This window comes from Macaca nemestrina, chromosome 2, assembly GCF_043159975.1.
Source record: "Macaca nemestrina isolate mMacNem1 chromosome 2, mMacNem.hap1, whole genome shotgun sequence".
NCBI classification, from domain to species: Eukaryota; Metazoa; Chordata; class Mammalia; order Primates; family Cercopithecidae; genus Macaca; species Macaca nemestrina.
In genome coordinates this window covers 88632158-88652391 of record NC_092126.1, presented here as the reverse complement: position 1 = coordinate 88652391, position 20234 = coordinate 88632158, and the positions used below count along the sequence as shown (strand labels likewise).

General features: G+C 35.2%; 1 protein-coding gene and 1 non-coding gene across 11 annotated transcripts in view; both read right to left on the bottom strand.

The window, feature by feature from the left end:
- Positions 1-20234, bottom strand: part of LOC105489997 (N-acetylated alpha-linked acidic dipeptidase like 2) — a 1462458-nt gene that overhangs the window by 49531 nt on the left and 1392693 nt on the right. For all 10 annotated transcript variants that reach the window (XM_071091264.1, XM_071091263.1, XM_071091268.1 and 7 more), the window contains 2 exons: positions 18560-18653; positions 990-1188 (listed from right to left, as the gene is read on the bottom strand). In XM_071091264.1, the coding sequence (XP_070947365.1) occupies positions 990-1188; positions 18560-18653 (293 nt within the window). The remainder of the gene's footprint in view (positions 1-989; positions 1189-18559; positions 18654-20234) is intronic.
- LOC112428066 (small nucleolar RNA U13) lies at positions 16565-16670 on the bottom strand. The gene has a single exon (XR_003019933.1). It is a non-coding gene; the product is annotated as a small nucleolar RNA U13 (small nucleolar RNA).

Here is a 20234-nt window from a genome sequence, read left to right as displayed (position 1 = left end):
ACCATTGTGACTAGTCCTGTGATAAACATATGAATGCAAGTATCTTTTTGATATAAAAAATTATTTTCCTTTGGGTAGATATCCAGAAATTAGCTTTCTGGGTTGAAAGGTGATTCTATTTTTAGTTGTTTGAGGAATCTCATACTGTTTTCCAAGTATATATAAAGGCTATACTAATTTACATTCCTACCAACAGTGTAGTGTATAAGCATTACTTTTTCTCCGCTTTCTCACCATCTGTTATTTTTTGACTTTTTAATAATAATCATTCTGACTGGTGTAAGATGGTTTCTCATTGTGGTTTTAATGACTTGGTTTTATGATGAGTGATGGGTACCATAATCTTTTAAACTTCATGTTTTCTTCATTTATCTTCTACTATATAAGGAACTTCAAAAACAAAGCCATACTGTACTCATAGTATTCTCTGAATCTGTATCTAATCTCCCTTCCATATAATTGTTAATATATTTTCAGAGAGCATTCCATGTGACTCTCCAACCAAACAAGCCTAATTCTTCAGTTGTTTCAATATCCGTCTAAATCCCACTTTCCCCTAAATATTAAACTTATTGAACGCCAACATAAAAATGTAGTTTCCAGAATTAAATACATTAATCTAGATGGGATCTTCATAGGAAAAAATAGCATGGACCTATTCCCTGATCTCGTCAAGAAAGTACATTTCTCTCAGTGCAACCTATAATTCTATTTGCTTTTTCATTGGCCATATCACATTTGACTCATATTGAAATTAATGTAAGACAATTCTTACTCATTTTCTCTGTGCTACTGCTAAGCCAAGTTTCTGTTATTTTATATTTCTGCAGTTTAATTTTTCTTTGCGGGGGGAAGTTCCTCAAATGAGTAACTGCTTTATAGTTTCTTTTTAAATACTGTTATGTTCATAGAAGATACATAATCTGAAAGTTAAACATAAACATTTAATTTAGGGCAAAAAAATATAATTTTTGAGACATGCATCCTACCTATAAAAACCTGGCGGCGCCTGCTTCACCAGAAAGCTTTTCTCCATGTCTTGGAGAATGTCATTCAGCATCCGGATGCGGTTGGATGCTCTCTCCTTGGGATCATTAGCAGGTCGCATCTCATCAGACTGAAAAAGTTCAGCACTCTCCCGCAGGCGTGACGCCATGGCTAACAGTTGATGAGTGTTGGGTTGATCACCTGGTGAAGATAAATGAGCCCATCTCAGAAGAGACATTGTCACGGGAGCAAATTAAGCATTTTCCCATCAGGACTCCAAGTTATAAACCAGACAGACCACTGAAGAAGGAAGAGGAAATTGTCGTTGACTCTTCTCTCTCTCTCTCCTTTTTTTTTTTTTTTTTTTTTTTTTTTTTTTTTTTGTCACTTGACAAAAGCAAGGATATATGTATTTGAACTTTACCTGTCCAAGGAAAAAGATTCAGTATCAAGTAAACTTTGAGAATATATTTATTTTGCCCAAAGCATTCTGTCTAAACTTGTTTTTATATTCTACTAAATTAAGTTTATAACTGCTCATAATAATAATAATGGTAAATATGTACAGTACTGATTGTTGAAGGATTGCTATATTCCAGGCACTATGTCTTTAATATTGACCAAAACTTGCTTGTCACATTTCATAGAAGATGAGAACTAAGTAAGGTCAGAAAATTGTCATAGTTTATCAAGCAAGTAAATAACAGGACAGAATTAGAAGTTTGATCTTTCTGACTCAAAAATTTATGTTCACTAGAGAGTAAACTGTATTTCAGGGAAGAAAATAAAAATTGAATTGTGATCTTTTCTCTTGAGAACCTGAGATATGTTACTATATGTTGTCATGTGTATATTGGGTTCTTTTTTTTTTTTCATTAGAATGTCCTGAAATGTGAGGTTGAAATATATCTTTGACCTAAGAATACACTAAAAACTATTTTATGTAGTGTTTGCATTGTTTTGTTTTACTTTGGAGGTTTGTGTTTGTTTTTGTTTCTTTTCCAGTTGTTAGCATAACTTACTAAAAGTCATTCTGAAAAGAATGATGGTAGCAAAGGCTCCACAGGATATACCTTTGACTAAGAGAAAGGCAACACTAGTATAGTTGTCCACTGAACTCTAGAGCCAGTCCACTTGAGTTTACATCTGCTCTACCACTTAGTATCTATGTGATATTGGTAAAGTTATTGAGCCTCAGTGTCCTCATCTATGAAACGAATATAATAATTGTACCTGCTTCATGTAGTAATGCAACAATAATGTAATAATAGTACCTGCTTCATAGATTTATTTATAGAGGATTAAATGATTAATACTTGTTCAGTATTTCCCTATGGGTAAGCACTTCTCAGCTGATGTGATTCAAGACTTTCTTTAAAAATTCTCTCACCATGTCATGAGAGGGGCATTCCCTCGCATCTTCTTCTAGGTATCTCACCATTAGAATCAGCCTTTAAGTGAGACAACAATTACTGGTATCATTCTCAGAGACTAGGTACAACTGACTTCAACAAGACTGGCACATCACTACAGAGGATCACTTCAAGTCAAGGTAATGAAGGAAGGTAGAGCCGGATAACCTAAATTGGCAGTTTGAAAGGATGACATTGAGACAGACAGATGGTGTGATGAATGGAGGCCTCCTGAGGCCTTCACTAGGAGAAGTCCTGGGCAAAAGGGAAACATCACAAAAGGACTCTCTTAAGTAAAGTCCAAGGGTTACCAGTTCCCATTATACTTGGTCCTTATGAAAATGCAGATTCCCAGAACTATTGATTCTTTCTAGGGGTGGAGCCAAGAATCTTGATTTCAATATGCTACTCAGATTATTCTATACATATTTAAGAAAAATTACAGAGAGGTGATATGCTAAGAAAAGGAAAACTAGGTTATATGTATAGCTGATACATTAAATATGTTTGTCATAGAACTACCAACTTCTAAAATAATGATAATTTTTTATTCTCACCTTCCTTCCTTTGATGGAGACTGTTTTACAATTCAATGTCTTTAGTGCCCAGCATGGTGTTGAAATTCAATAATTGTTTACCAAATAAGCAAAGTAGGTTCAATAAAGTATGTTTAGAAAAAAAATCTGATAACAAATAAAAGCATGTAAAGAGATAAGTAGTTTCATAAGGGCTACAAAGAGATTCACAGGTAGGATTACATGAAATGTTCTTAGAGAACATAGTCATTTTTGCTAATTTTCAATATTCCACAATCTAGTTGAAAATTGTGGTAGAAGGAGAAATAATGCTTGAGGCTAATATGTAGCTCCCTGTTCACTGAAATTAACAATAAGAATAAAATCAATTGTAGGAGTTCACAAGGTTTTGGCATTTGATGTTTCCAAAGTGCATTTCACATTCATTAATTATCTCATTTGATTTCACAACAAAATGAGGTGGCAAGAATGGGTATTTTAGGTCATCTAGAAAATCTAGCCCCTGAATAACTTACTCAATGCCATTTTATGAAAATAGTTTGTCCTAAATTTTGATGGTTCAGCAAAGTTAATGCATAGATAACTTCCAGGGAATATCTCTGCACAAGGAAAGAATAAGATGGATACAGCACATTTAGATTATGCTAGAAAGACTGAACAACAGAAAAAACAAGTTCGACATCCTTGAGAGTCTTCCATTTAAGAAAGAAAAATCTGTTCTGATCTAACGTACATTACAGAATTGAACACATTACTACTGAATCAAGTGAGACAAATTGTACCATTCTACCTTACTTAGCTTTAAATGAATTTACCTTTCATGGTAGTACAGACGTAGAGAACTGACAGCTTTAGGAACTGACTGGCTCCAGAAAGGACCCTGATAGTGGAAACTAGCCACTCACAACACACCGTATGCATTACTTCAAGGGTATGAGGTTACAAATTGAAAAGTAGCTCTATCTTCAATGTTCACTCAATCATTTTGATATATAAATGATGCTCCAAAGATTTCTAGTAGCCATTTCTCTGCCAATTAGAGCTTGCTTGTTCTTTTAAATCAGACCAGAAAGAAATGTTACCTTTCCTATTTAAGTTTTTGTGACCCCAAATGATTGGTCTTTTATGCTCCTTAGGATCCCTACTAGAATATCGGTTCTGTTAAGGAAAAGGTTTGTGTCTTTTATTCACTGCCATTTCCCTAGCACCTAAAAGTGCCAGTTGTACCATTTAATCAATGAATAATTAACTTACATACTTTTATCATAGCAGCTGCAATATTTTGATCCTTATCTGCCCTCTCTACTCTTTCTGACTGGAAAGAACCCTATATAATCAGAAAATACATTTTATTTCTCTTTGTATCCCCAGATTGTAGCACAATATCTGTTTTATGGTAGTCATTTATTAATATATTTGTTGAGTGAATGTTGAATTATGAGATGTCTTTATTTGAATGTATTATATTAAACAATGTCTACAAAATCATTCAAGGAGATGTTTGGTGCATAATAAGCATCAACAACTGCTATTTCCTTTATTTTCTTACTAAAAATCCATTATAATTGCAAAATAAAAGAAAAATATTTAAAAGAAAAGAGGCTAGTGTGATGATAAGTTAAATTAAACTAAATTGAAATAAAATATGCCCTACAAAAACTCCATAAAAACTGCGATTATATAAAACTTTACTTAAGGCATGGTGAATTTCAGAGAAAAGAGGACAAACTGAGGCTCTTCACAGTTCAGGTTTAAAAAATAATAAGTACATTTGAACAAAGAAAATTAATGGAAAACTAGATATTTCTCTCAGAGAGGATTAATACAATTATTTTTAAAATTATATACATGGAGTTTACAGACCAAGGACTTGATATTCAAAAGATTGATTACAGTCTGGTTTACTTAATTGCTATCAGTGTGGTCATGAATAAATTATTTACCACTACTGTCCTTCAGGTTCCTTGGAGAAAATAATTATGTAAGTTTCTAAGTGTATAAATCACGATTTACACAAGTTTGTGTTATTAGAGAACACAAACTAAACGCAAGTTACTACAAACCCATTTTTTTAAGGCATGGAAAAAGTACTGTAACAACTTTACTGATTTTTTTTTCTTCAGAAATGTTACTCTTTATCACTTCTTCAACCTGTGCCCCCCCAACCCAATGTATCATATTCTATTTTACTCCTTATATAGACTTTAATAAGGATTTCTAATTTTATTTTTCTGTGTTTATAAATTGAGTGCCATTTTTCCCCATGGGCTGCTATCTCAAACTTCTGAAGAACAAGGAAAGAAATAACAGAAAGGATAAAGGAATTAAACAGTGAACTTTAAAAAGTGATTCTTTTAGATCATTGCTCCTGGTGAAAAGTGAACCATTAATAAATTTTTATAGTACGGTAGAACATGCTGATTTATTGCAAATATTAAAAATCAAGCTTAATATAATACAATGTAGTTGACTGTCTACTGAAACTCTCTTGATATTATTTGAGACAAATGAAATGAACTTACAAATTTCAAACAAAAACAATTTGCATTTGTTCTGTTTCCCCTCATCTCAAAGTAAAATACCTGTGTTCAGTAGGTATTTACTGAGTCCTATTTTGTATGTTATTCTGAAAGTATTGAGAAGGAAGGAAAGATATGTAAGATTAAATTTTTAACCTTAATAAATTCCTGATCTAGGATACAAATGTACATATACATCTAATTATACAATAAGTGTCATATGAAATAAATACACATGAGGATGACTGAAGAGCTCGTTGTGTATAAGAATGATCTGACAAGTGTCCAGGGAAGAAGTAAACCTTGAGAGATATATCATGAAACTGCCTGAAAATCCAGGACATCTTAAATGAACTCTTGAAAATTATGGAATATTATCTACAATTAAAGCAGCTGAGTGAGAGTGTTCCATTTTTAAAAAATATTAATGTCTTTCCATCCTCATCCCTTAGTCCTCACTATTCTAGAGGATGAATCTACCTCTAACCCAAATCCTCCCATTTTTCTGGCTTGTTATGGAAAGAATGGAGCTGGATATTGTAAGAAGTATTAATATTAATTAAAGAGGAAGAAAGAAGGAAGGAGGGAGAGAGGGAGGCAGGGAGAGAAGAAGAGAGAGATAAATGTTAGTCAATAGATATCAAAATAGATATTGAGATCTAGGCCAGTCAATTCAGGAAAGACTTTAAGATGTTCTGGGGAAAACAAATGCCTTCTACTCAGGGAATCTTTTGCCTTCTAGCCAACCATCATCCTGCAACATCCTGCCCTCAAGACAGTTCATGAGGCAGTGTGGTGTAGCAGAGAGGTTGAGGGGATTTGGAATCTGATGGACCTAGATTCAAGCCCCAATTCTCCCACTAATTATACATCTGGTTAAGACACAAACTCTTCTGAGGCTCAGTGTCTTAATCTCTAAATTGGACTTCATCCTCAGCTCAGCTCATTGAGCTAGAGTAAGTTAAAATATTATAACAAATGCAAGGAACTTAACACAGTATCTGGAGCTTCTTGGAGTAGCCTCTAAAGTGACAAACTTCTTCCCAGAAATCTTATTCCTTCTGAAGACCCTTGCTACAGTATCCTAAAACACCTTCCAACAGCATGTCACAAGCTCAAAGTCATTTCATAATGGCTTATCCACTATCCACTTAAAGCTTCTAAGACTTCTGGGTTAGGCCATTGACTACAGTAATGACTGTATCTACTGAATTTACACATGCTGCTACCTACCAGAACCTGGGATCAGCACAAACTACATTTTACCTGAAGTAGTAAATAGCTTGATGCATGCTATGGATAAATTTGTCCTCTCCAAAACTTACATTGAAAATTAATTGTCAGTGTAATGGCACTGGAAGGTGGAGCCTTTGAGAGGTGATTAGGCCTTGGGGGCTCTGCTCTCATGGGTGGGTTTAATGCCTTTAGAAAGTGGCTTTCAGGAGTGGGTTCTCTCTTTGTTTTCCCCTCTTCTGCCATGTTGGAAACAGTATTCCCCTCCTCCAAAGGATATAGCCTTCTTACAAGCAGAAACTGGGCCCTTACCAGGCACTGAACCTGCCAGCTCCTTGATCTTAGACTTCCAAACCTCCGAAATGCTGAGAAATAAATTTTTGTTCTTTATAAATTACCCAGTTTTGGGTATTCTGTTATTAGCAGCACAAAATGAACTAAGACAATTAGTTTCAACTTAGCATAAACTCCTGGGCATTTAAGTTGTTCCCCAACCTCCTGGAAAAATTTAAAACCTTCCTTTCCCTCCTCCTCCCCCTCCCCTCTCCTCTCCCTCCCCTCTCCCTCCGTCCCCCTCCCCCGCCCCCATCCACCCCCTTCCCTCTCCCTCCCTCCTCCTCTCCCCCTCTACCCCTTCCCTCCCCTTCCCTTTCTTTCTTGACAGGTCTGGCTCTGTTTCCCAGTCTGGAGTACAGTAGTACAATCACAGCTCACTGCAGGGTCGATCTCCTGAGCTCAAGAGATCCTTCTACCTCAACCTTCCAAGTATCTACAGCCAAAGGCTTGCACAACCATGTCTAGCTAATTTTTAAAGTTTTATTTCAAAGATGGTGTCTTACTCTTTTGTCCAGGTTCATCTTGAACTCCTAGCCTCAAGTGATCCTCCTGTCTCAGCCTCCTATAGTGGTGGAGTTACAGATATGAGCCACCACACCCAGCCTATAATTTTCCTGTTGTAAAGAGTGATTTTACTGCTTATTATTATGATCTCTTTGGACTTTCATACTCCAACAAGTTTTAAATTTTAGTTTACTTCAATTTTTCTGGTTTTTTTTTTTTTTTTTTTTTTTTTTGGCTGTATTTTTAAAGGTGTACTCAATTTTATTTTAAATTAAAAGTGAAATGTACTGGTCATCCTCTAAAACAACATTTTTGTATCAAACAAACGTAGCCTTTTTCTTTAATAGTATTTCCCAGAACCTATTATCCTGTGGATGAGCTTACCACAGTTTTAAAGGTGCTAACAATTGCACAATCATAGCTTAGACTTCACTGATTTATAGTGACAAGAGAAAGTATGATTTATTTTCTGCATAATACAGTGGTTAAAAGAGTAGAAGATTATTTGGGGGGAAAATGTATGTTACCTAATGTCATCTTAAAAATACCTTGTGGTATCACTAAAGAAAAGAAAAGAAATTGCCAATGTGATTTCAGCCAGAGTCAACAGCGGTCCTTTTTATCATACATTTTCTATTCTTCATGCTGCTTTTTTTAGTATGAATCACAATGAATCATCTCAGCTGGTGATTTAAAGATGTTAAACAAACAACTCAGGTAGTGAAAAAATGTGAGAGCGATTGCACTATTGATACTCAAATAATCTAACATAGATTTTATAATGCACAGATAAAAAGATATTATTTAAGGGTGAAATATGCCAGAAAACAATGTGTAATTGTAGCTAAACTGAATAAAACAGAAATCTTATTGCAAAGATGCCAAAGTGATAGGTTTAGAAGGATTAGATTGGTTACTTTAAAACAAAATAAGCAACATATTTCTGCATTCTAAAGATTATCCAATAATCCAGGCAGCCAATGCAGATGCAAATCTAGCAAGACTTTCAACTCATTGCATGCAGTGGGTTCCCTAAATTGTCTGTCCATTTTTTGCAGAAATATAATCATGGGCTCTTTTGTGACCTATGTTGTCAGTGTGTTTTATTTGTGACTACATGATCTGGCTACCGGCTGCTTGGGAAAAAAATGAGCAAAAACATTCCTGAATGAATTAAATTTAGGTGGAGTTTTTCCTATCATTCTCCTGAGGCAGAAAGTTGAAATTGTATATTTAATAGCACATGTGAGTCTAATTGTATATTGGCTACAACAGGAAACTGAAAAAGAAAAAAAGGCTTAAATAAAATTAACCAACATCAAGGCAAGGGTACTTTATGTTCTGTTACAAGTAAGATTAAAAGTATCTTTACACAAACAAAGAAACCAACAAACATTTTTAAAAGTGTGCCAGTGAGGCAACAATCATAGCATAATGGATTATGGCACTATTCTGTCATGGGCACAGGTTTTATCCTAAAAATACACCTTAGGAAAAAAAGGTTACAATAGAATAGGCCACTATTATGATGGGAGAATTGGAAAAATGTTACTCACCAATTTCAATCAATGTAGTGTCACATATAAAATGTAGGTAACTCAGAAGAAAACTTCAAAGGAATTTGGATGAAGTACTCAGATTGGAGAAGGAAATGATGATCACAGTGGGAAGCCATGTGAATAGCAACCAATTGTGAGGCAGAAGATAAATAAAAGGGAAAAAGGAACAACGTGCTTACGATAATAATTAAGGGACATTAGGTGATAATAAATATGAGTTCAAAGAGAAATGGTGAGAAAGAAAAACTAGTTTTGAAGACATACTCTGACAATGGGGAGACAATGAGACTTAAAGAGCCAGCTGCCTCAAATACTTTTTTGAACTAAGTGTGGATTACCAAATCAGTATGCCAACTATTTCCATAGCATTTACATTGCTTTAGATATTATAAGTAATCTAGACATGATCTAAAGTGTGTTAGAGGATGTGCACAGGTCATATGCAAATCCTACACTATTGTTTATGAAGAACTTGAACATTCATGGATTTTGGCATTTGAGAGAATTCCTGGAACCATCTATATAAAAATGTAATGGGGATTGAGAATAAATGTAGTTTTAGGCACTTGCCCCCAATAGATGGCTAACCTTTTATTAAATTTCTCTATTTATTTGAGCAAACAAGATAAGATACTTCTCACTGAATGCTTTAGAGTTGAAGTCCTTGTCAAATGAAAAAGCTAAGCTTTAGAAATGCCAGCTCAGGCCAAACTGCTAGAAATCTAACATGATGCAGAATTCCCATGGGAACAAAATCTTTTATTGGAACTGTCTGGATTTTAGTCAGGCTGCCTTGGACTTCTGAGGGAGGTGACAGGATTGAGGACCCAGTGTACTTCACTATCTACTGGCCAGTCCAGAGCTGGAATTGATAGTAATTAAATCAAAATTGAAATAGAATCATGCAATCTATATAGTGTATAACTTAATTTTGCTGGTTGGGAAACTCACTTTTTATTTTTCAGAAAGAAAAAACATATGAGATAGATCTCAATCACTTGCAACTGTTTAAAAAAAAAAACAAAAAACAAGTGACACTTAAAAATTGAAACTACAAATCTAACAGGACACAGAATGCTTTCCTTAGTGTGATCATCACCTTGAAATACTATCCTTTCTTCAAAAATGAAGTGATTGATGCTAATGAATTATCAGAGCTAATAAAAAAAGAAAAAAGTCAGACCAAATTCTCATTGTCAGTTATTCAAAGAACAGGAGGAAATGCTGCCAGCAACTATTTTACATTTAGTGAGATAATCAGGAGGTGGCAATAAGCCACACAGTTCAAAATTATGTTTCCTGCTGAGTCTGGCTTGCACTAAATAAATGCGTACATAGCTAGATCAAATGAAAATGACTTTTACTTTATTTGGTCATATGAAGTCTTTATGATAATGCCATTTAAGAAATCTGATGAACAAATATAGTATATATTAAGCAAGAAACATCAGAATTACACAGACATTAATTGTTTTAAAGTGCTGTTTTAGACATGAAGAAGTGGAGAAGGTAAGAAACAGCAAATTTAGTAAGATTATTATGCACTTACTCTTTAGTCTGCTCTAAGGTTCAAGGATAGGGTTGTATTTTATTTGTTTCTGATACCTTCCTCTGCCCCTGCAAACTAGTATCACTGCACTCTAAATGCAGTTTTTGGACATACAGTTAGCAACTGTAGGTTGAAAATACTTGTGAAAAAAATGGTTTCTGTACTATCATATGCAGACTGTTTTTTCTTGTCATTATTTCCTAAGCAATTCAGTATAACAACTATTTCCATAGCATTTATATTGAGTTAGATATTATAAGTAATCTAGAGATGATCTCAAGTGTGTTAGAGGATGTGCACAGGTTATATGCAAATACTACACCATTTTATATGAAGAACTTGAACATTCATGGATTTTGGTATTTGAGAACCAATTCTCCATGGATACCAGAGGAAAATTGGATTTATTTTTTGTCACAAGTATTAATACATCTGAAGTGTATCGACTATCTTATCCATCACTATTTACACTATATCTCCATATACCACAAATAAATATTCATTCTCCATTATGTGCTTGGCATTGACCAAATATTAAGAGCCAAGGTCACTCAGTCAAAATGAGCTTTCAAGAACCATCCAATAAATCAACCCAAACAAATTATTCACTGGTAAATTATCCTTCTTTCTGGTGGTTGTGAGAATGGTTGAGAATGGTCTGCTGCTACTGTAAACTAGTGTAATAAATAAGCAAGATGGCCGGTTGTCAAGTGGTAAAAATTACACCATTGAAAATGCAATTGGGTTTCAGAGACCTTCGTATTTATACTGTTTGCAGTAAGGAGAAACAGTATTTTATAGTTCAGCCTTGAAGGTCACTTTTTTTTTTTCACCGTAATTGAGAATTTAAGAGCAATCACTGTGAACTCTCATGAAAATAAGAAAAATATCAACAATTTAAGCTTGTATTAAGCAGTAAAATTCTATGTTTCATTTAACACAGTACAAGAGTTCTGTTTAGCTAATGAACTTATCTAGCATTGTAGCTAAAATTAAAACTGCAATATTTATTTAGGTGTTGATAAGTGGTTTCCATTATTCACACATTAGACCTTTAGTGTATTCCATTTTTAGAAGTAAGGTATAACTAAAATAGAACTGATGCCTACAATTTAGCAAATATTTGAATAATCTTTGACCATGATTATTTTAAGTCATGAAAAGTAAAATATAAAAATGTGTAGTTTACAGGTGTAAATTTATATTAATTTTATCGAACACATAGGACATGGTAAAATAATTTTTTGGCCTATTTTGTTTGGTTACATTTTGTTTTGCTTTGCTTTGTTTTTTCTAATATGGGTACATCTCAAGTCTGGCCTCACCTTTCTGAGTGAAAGTGACAGGAAGACCCAAGGAATTTCACATCCAAAAAAAACTAGGCACATACAACAACCAACAACCAAAGAAAACATTCTTCATCTTTGGCAGAAGTCTGATATAACTATAAGAAGCCAAAGTACTCCGGATCATCCATTTGAGAACCTTGGATTTTAGGGACAGATTCATCTAGATATAGTGGTGTCTGGCTTGGAGTGAAAGTCTCCATAGAATCATTGTTGTTCTGTTTTGTTTTGTTCCTCCTGTGATGACACACACTTAGATATAACTATTAAAGAAAGAGTTATTAATTTCCCTGGCCTATTCTGAGAATATTTTCTTTTCCTTCTTGCTTTAATGGAAACCTGGTTCTCCCATAATGATATCACTTGCATTTTAGCTCTCGTAGGCAGCAGTGCTTTTTCACCCTTTGCTTTTGAACCACCAACCCTAGAAGAATAATATAGGGCGTTTCTAGATCACCACTCATTCTTTGAAGATTTTTATCTCCTGACTCATCATCACTCACTCTTACACAACTCTTAATTCTTTGCAATTTCAATATCCACATAGAGATACTCTATTTTCCTTAGCCTCTTTTCTTCTAGCAACCACGTACCACACTCTCATGGTCATACACTGGCCTGGACACTGTCCTTACCAATGTCTGCACTCTATGATCTCATTTTCACAAATCCAACTTGCTGACCACCACTTCCTGCCTTGTCAGCTCACGTGTTGTCAATTCTTCAATCTCATCGTGACACGAAGTCTGTTGGTCCTACCTCCTTTTCACTAGCCTTCACTCCCTTCGTAACCTCACTTTGTTCCAACCCCAGTTACGATACTTTAGTCCATCATAATGCATTCATTACATACATCCTTTATGTACATCCAGTTTCCTTAATCCTATGCAGTTCATTGTCCTTCTCTCAGAAAAGGTCTAGCCCTGGTTAAACACAACTCTGCCTGTTCTATGCCCGTGATAGGGTTCAGGACACCCTACCCCAAAATATGGCACCTTGCAATTGAGGAAGCGATAGAAGCAAGACAGTGTCTTTGACCTTCTCCTGGCCCTCTACCCTGAAGTAGGCCATAAAAGAATTGTCTGGGCCGGGCATGGTGGCTCATGCCTGTAATCCCGGTACTTTGGGAGGCCAAGGCAGGTGGATTACCTAAGATCAGGAGTTCAAGGAGAGCCTGGCCAACATGGTGAAACCCCATCTCTACTAAAATATAAAAATTAGCCAGGTGTGGTGGTGCATGCCTGTAATCCCAGTTACTTGGGAGGCTGAGGCAGGAGAATCACTTGAACTCAGGAGGCGGAGATTGCAGTGAGCTGAGATTGTGCCCCAACACTGCACTACAGCCTGGGCAATGAGAACGAAACTCTGTCTGAAAAAAAAGAATTGTCTGACCTTCCTTTGAAGTAAGACAAAACTTTTATTCCAGAGACACCCTCCCTACACCTGGAGAAAAGAAACATACTTGTCCTCAAAGAGATAGAGACACTGAGAATAATCTGAACAGAGATCTTACTAAATCGCCCCCAACTTATTGCAATTAGATCATATCTTTTTTCTTCTAATCATACTTCTGAACTCTTCATCAAACTTAGCATAAAAGTACACACATTTCCCTCTTTCTTTGGGTCTTTATTTCTGAAGGCTCCTGTGTCATGCAAAACTTACATAAATTCGCATGCCTTTCTCATGTGTGAGAGGAAAATAAATCTCAGGACATTCAAATCACTTAGCCAAAGGGAAAGTCAAGCTGAGAACTGTGTCAGGCAAACCTGCCTCCCATTCTATTCCTATATATGTAGCTACAAAGACTGGAAAAAAGCTACATACCTCCCTCACAAGGAAATTCCTTGTGGACAAAGGAGAGACAGAACTTAGTCATCCCTCTGCTCACATGAGACAAATGCATATCTGATTTCTGCCCTTGCCGTACTTTTTCACTAAACCAGACTAAGGCATAAGTGATTATTCCTGTAAATTGTTTATTGAGTGAAAGGCTAATCAGAAACTAAAAAGATTGCAACTTTTTGTGTCTTATCTACCTGTGACCTGGAAGTCCCCTCCCTCCTTCAAGTGGTCCCGCCTTTCTGTAACAAACCAATGTACATATATTACATACATAAATTGATGTCTGAGTCTGCGTCATGGGTGCATCATTAATGTTGAAAAATAAACTTTCTAAGTGGACTGAGACCTATCTTAGATATTTTGAGTTCACACTTGTTAATGTGTCTTTTGTTATAGGCATCTCAACCATCAACCTAGTGATAAGTGAAGAAAGAAATCTTTTCTCCCCTACATTTGCATGCCCCTCTGAAGGCTGGAAAAAATCCAAAATTATGGTGAATTATCTAATTTATAATATGTATCTCTTCTAGGCTCTTAATGCTGCCCCCAAAAACTTATATTTTCATGATTTTTCATTTTCTTACCCCCCTAAAAAAAACCGGTTATTTTATGCTTTTCTAATCTAAAGAAACTTGCCAAGGAACCCCAACACCAAGGTTACCCATCTGCTGTGTGTTCTGCCTCCCTTCACATTTTCATGGATGGACTACTGTGTTCCTGCTTTGGTCGAATGTTATGTCCCCCCAAAATTCACATGTTTAAATCTAACTCCTAAAGTGATGGTATTAGGAGGTGGAATCTTTTAGAATTGATTAGTTCATGAGGCCAGAACCCTAAAAAATTAAATTAGTACCCTTTTAAAAGAAACACAAGACAGCTCCCTCAACCTTTCTTCCATGTTAAGTTAATAGCAAAAAGATGGCCAACTTTGAAGCCAGAAACGAACCCTCACCAAGCAGCGAAACTGCTGATGCCTTGATCTCAGATATCAGCCTCCAGAATTGTAAGAAATAAATTACTGTTGTTGATAAGCCATCCAATCTATGGTATTTTCTTATAACTGCCTGAATAGACTATGACAGTTCCTAACTAATGCAAAGTCCTCAATCCTTGTGCTTGAAAACTAGCGCAGTGATTCTCCCTTTACTCTCTTCCGTTAGCAAATTTTACCTCTCCACTAGATCACTGTCAACAAAATAAAAACATGCTACACTTCCTTGACTCCATATTTTTTTTTCCACCTATACCATTGTTACAGGAAAGGGGTCCCCATCCAGACCCCCAAGAGAGGATTCTTGGATCTTATACAAGAAAAAATTAAGGGCGAGTCCACAGTGCAAATCAAAAGCAAGTTTATTAAGAAAGTAAAGTGGTGAAAGAACAGCTACTCCATAGACAGAGCAGGACATTTCCTAAAGTAAGAGGAGGAACATGTCTGCCCTAGTACAATGATTGTTTATATACAGGATAAAAAAGATCATGGGGGGATGTGCTCTGCTACAAGGGTTTGTGATAAAGGATTAATTTTCTTAATTACTATATTTTGCAAGAATCAATATTGTTGTCTTTAAAGCAAAATTAGGAAAACCTTTGTTCTCAACATATCCTGATATTGGAACACTCCCAAGTCTGGGTCTGTTGAGTAAACATTATCAATCTCTTCCTTTAACCATAAACATCAAGAGACTAGGAATGCCTAACTTTCCGCGCATGTGGCCCTAGCAAGTCCCAGCCTCATTTTACTAGCCCTTACTCAAGGTGGAGTCACTCTGGTTCAAATGCCTCTGACACCACCACATATCGCCAATTTATTACATCTCATTTTATTTCAAATGCCTTCTAATCCAGCTTTTGCTTGTACTAATCTTCTAAAATGGTTTTGTTAAGATCATCAATGACTTCCACGTTGCTAAATCCAGTTCTCCTTTTCTTTACCCATTACCAGCAGTTGATACAGTTGATTACTTCCTCTTTGAAATGTTTTATCCACTTGGCCTCTGGTTATAAGATTCACTTGTTTTTCTATTATTTTTTTGGCCACTCCTCCTTGGTCTCCTTCTATAATTGTACCTTTTATCCCAGTTTCTAAAGGTAGGAGTGCCTCAAAAGTCTTAGAGCTTTTCTGTACTCTACACGCAATCCCCTAGTAATTTCATCTAGGATGAATCCAAAATTTATATTCTCAGGTCAGAGCTCTCCAACATACTCTGGATATAACTGCTATGTTCTGCTATGACATTTATTTTGGGAAGGCAAATTTGTATCAAAGTAATTAATATTATGGCATTTTGTGATTGGTATTAATTTGAGTATAATGCTATTTTCAGATTTGCTTTTATTTATGCTAATTTTGTTCCACTATGGGAATATGTAGGTATATTTCTTAGGAGCAGGGATTTTAATTTTGGTTTACTTATCTAGCTGCTGTTTGCTTTTGTTTTGTTTGTTTGTTTCATAAATATTTGTAAATGAATGAAAAAGTGGATTCAGGAGATGTGAAGTTCATGGGGATTATATGCAAAAATGTTTGTATACATTTAACTTTCTGTAGAGAAGGATAATAATTTTCTTCAGATGTTGAAAAGGTCCTTAATCATCCACACAAACCAGATTAATAATATAATTCTAGAAATAACCCAATAGGTCATTTTTTGAGCATCAGTATTAGCCCATTTTACTTAAAATGTTTATATAGTGGTTATAATGCTGAAATATTGTGCCCATTTGTAGATTTGTTATGTCAGACAATTGAAATGTGCCAATGTGCTAACAAGGTTTGAAGGAGGTAAATCTCATACATTGGCCTGAAAACCAAATCATCACAAATATGAACCACAAAAAGATCATATATATGAATTTTGAATAATAAACCCCATTGTTTAAAAAATGGATTTTAGCATGTATAACGACAGTATTGCTAACATTTTTGGCCTCAGAAAAGCAACCTATCATTTATAATTCTATTATATAATGTTAGCATTTCGCAGTATACTCTTTGGGGCTTCTTTTCATGCATAATAGCATAATAGCTATTGCTTTTAGATGAACAGGTATTGTGAAGTTGTTAACCTTCTTTTGTTCTCTGAAAGTTTAAAGTTTTATATGGAATACCAATAGAATTTTCTGAAGTATAAAATATAAAAACTAAAGAAACAGCAAAACAGTTTACAGAAAAAATAAAATTAATGTTTAAAAAATATTTGCAGAAATGATATTTATTATTCACAAAACTATTTAGAACTTTATTTATACCTTCTTTGTTCTTATTTTGCAAAATGCCATGTTTGGTTGCCCAGAGTGACTGCTACAGGTAGACACACTGACAACAGTAAGGCGAAAACCTAGTGTAGGTAGGAAAGAATGGAAACTATATAGAGACTAACTTAGATATATAAAAAGGAGAGCAATATGAGGCTATTTGTATGGTAACAAATAGCTGTAAGTGGCTCAAATTGTTCACAAGGTCATGGTTTTACGGTCACTATAATAAAATCATAAGAAGTATTGAGGGGGAAAAAATGGAGTAATCTCTAATCCAGGCAGTAAGAAACAATCCAGTTAAAGAAAAAAAAGGAGGCGCTGGGTGCGGTGCCTCACGCCTGTAATCCCAGTACTTCTGGAAGCCGAGGCAGGCAGATTGTCTGAGCTCAGGAATTCGTGACCAGCCCGGGCAACATAGTGAAACCCCGTCTCTACTGAAACACAAAGGCCGGGCACAGGCCGGGCATGGTGGCCTGTGCCTGTAGTCCCAGCTAGTTGGGAGGCTAAGGCAGGAGAATTACTTGAACCTGGGAGGTAGAGGTTGCAGTTAGCCGAGGTCACACCACTGCACTCCAGCCTGGGCAACAGAGAGTGAGGTTCCATATCAAAAGGAAAAAAAAAAAAAAAGAGAGAGAGAGAAAGATTAAATTTTCAGCTATTGGAAATATTTGGCTTTTTAGAATGATCCATTTTCAAAGGATTACTGTTTCAGCTCTACAGTTAACATATTGACTTTTTCATTGAGAAGTAGTTGTCCACAAATGACTCATTAAAGATCTGTTTAGGAAGATGTGTGACTCAAAGAGGAGGCGGGTGAAATCTTTAATCACAATACTGACCTTTGTATTTGGTTAATGAAGACAAATTAGGAGCCTAATTGAAAGATTTGTATGTAGATGAAGGGGAAATGAAGGTAATTATTAGGGTGGGGTGAGAATTCTGCTGAGAGATATATAATCAAACATGAAGGAATTGAAATAGAGATTCAGAAATAATTGCCTGGCTTCTTTTTTATCATCTTCGATCTAAGTTCTGAGCCAATATCTCAGTCAAATGGAATGGGACCCATACCACACAGAAACCAACTCCAAAAGAGAAACTTCTGGACCAGTCTTGTTTGAACTGATTGACTGTTAGGTACGATGTTAAAAAAAAAAAAGGATCATTGAACTATATTATTCTATATGAGACCTGTAAATAATAACAGAAACTTAGAATTATAAATCTCTTTGATAAAATAGATGGGCCATCCTTTAAAACCTGATATTCTCCTTTATGCTTACACATAAGTGCATCTCATTTTTGTTGATTGAAAGCTAAAATTCTTCCAGGCCCTTCCCAGGATCACCCTTTCCAGGAAGGACAGCATTGCCATAGCTAGTAAGATCAATGATGACTTCATCCATTCCTTGTTGAAAATTAGTTGAACAATGTTTCATTGGTAAAATTACTATAATTCAAAGGAAAATTACCTTTAAGGTTGTTTTGAACTTCTAAAGCTATATCAATTGCATTAAAGGGCAGAACAGGTTCGTTGGCAATTTGCAAAATCACTTCTCCTGAGAGCTGAAAGAAAAAAAGGAAAAAGAAAATACTAGCATTCAGTAATCAGGAGTTTTCATTTGTTTGTTTTTAATTATTTCAGGTATTTTTATACATCTAGAGGAGCGAAAACACACAGGAATAATATAGTTTTATAAAATCTCTTTTTCTTTTAAACCTTTATTTAATTTTATCTTTCTATAAAGAAAAAGTCCTCAGCTCTTTTTCATGTCTCAGAATAGCATAAAGAAATATATCATTCCTTTTGTGAGCTGAAATATTAAGAAATGGCTTCCCTAATTGAAAGAGTTGTAATATTTAGACTTTAAATAATTCCTTACAGTTCATAATATCACATGATCAAACAAACAGTAGAGAGGAGCACCTGAAGATCAATGCCTGGTTATTGGACTAAGGAAAACTTCAGACAAAATTAATGATTGATCTATTTTATTTGATAACCTACAGGCCACATTTGGCAGTTTACTTTGAAGGTAAACAGGCTTCCAAGTTAACTTGTTTTGTGATTTATGGTAACATCCTGTCACTGAGTAAAGAATTTTTTTCTGAGTTCCCCAAATTACATACTGATGAATGCATAACCTAATGACATTGAAAAGGATGCTGATTTGTTTTTGAATTGTGAAGTTTTGCTGATTTGTTTCAGAATCAGGAAGTTTTGCCAATTGTCTTGTATGTAGACATTGTAACCTGTATGTTGATATTTGTAGCCAGTGATTGTAACCTCTATATTATACCCTCCAGTATAAAGAACAACTCTGATATGAGGAGTCTTCCTCCTTTCTTCTAAACTTCCTTAGGAAAGCCTCCCAACCTGTAACAGACTCTTTGTTGGTGTGTCTTCATGGGTAGATCTTCACATTTGGCTTCCAATAACCCTTCTTCAAAATCTTAGATACGATTTTCCTTCATGCTTTTATTCTATTCCTAATTGCTGTTTTAATTTTTATAACTTTCTATAATTGAAACTAATAGTATTAATACATCTTTGAGATCAATGCTTAAAATAAATACAAATTTTAAAAGACATCCCCAAAGCTCATATCTGTAATTTTTATACATGCATAATTCCCCCATGACCCCACCCCAAAACTGTCTGAATATTGACACATGCACTACAGCTGAACTAGCATCTGCTTAACAGGCTGAACAAGTCATAAGCATTCATACACATCTCAAAGGACCTTAGGGCTGACAGAAAGTGCCATTGTTACTTCTCTCTCTCTCTCTCTCTCTCTCTCTCTCTCTCTCATAAGTGATATTTAATATTTACCTGGGCTTAACGAATGTCCCTACATCTCTCATAACCCTGAAGGCAGCACACAGGGAAATGTGACCGTGTTGATATTATTAATGCAGTATGAAATGTGGTTAGTGAATGAAAAACATTGTCTTGTGAAACTACACAGGGGAAATTAGCACACTAACTTGAGACACAATGCATAAAAGATATAATTTACAAGGAAATTATTCTGTTACATTTCCAAATATATATATTCAACAAGGTGCAAATTCCATTTAAATTTTGATATGGTTTGGCTCCGTGTCCCCACCCAAATTTCATCTTGTAGCTCCCATAATTCC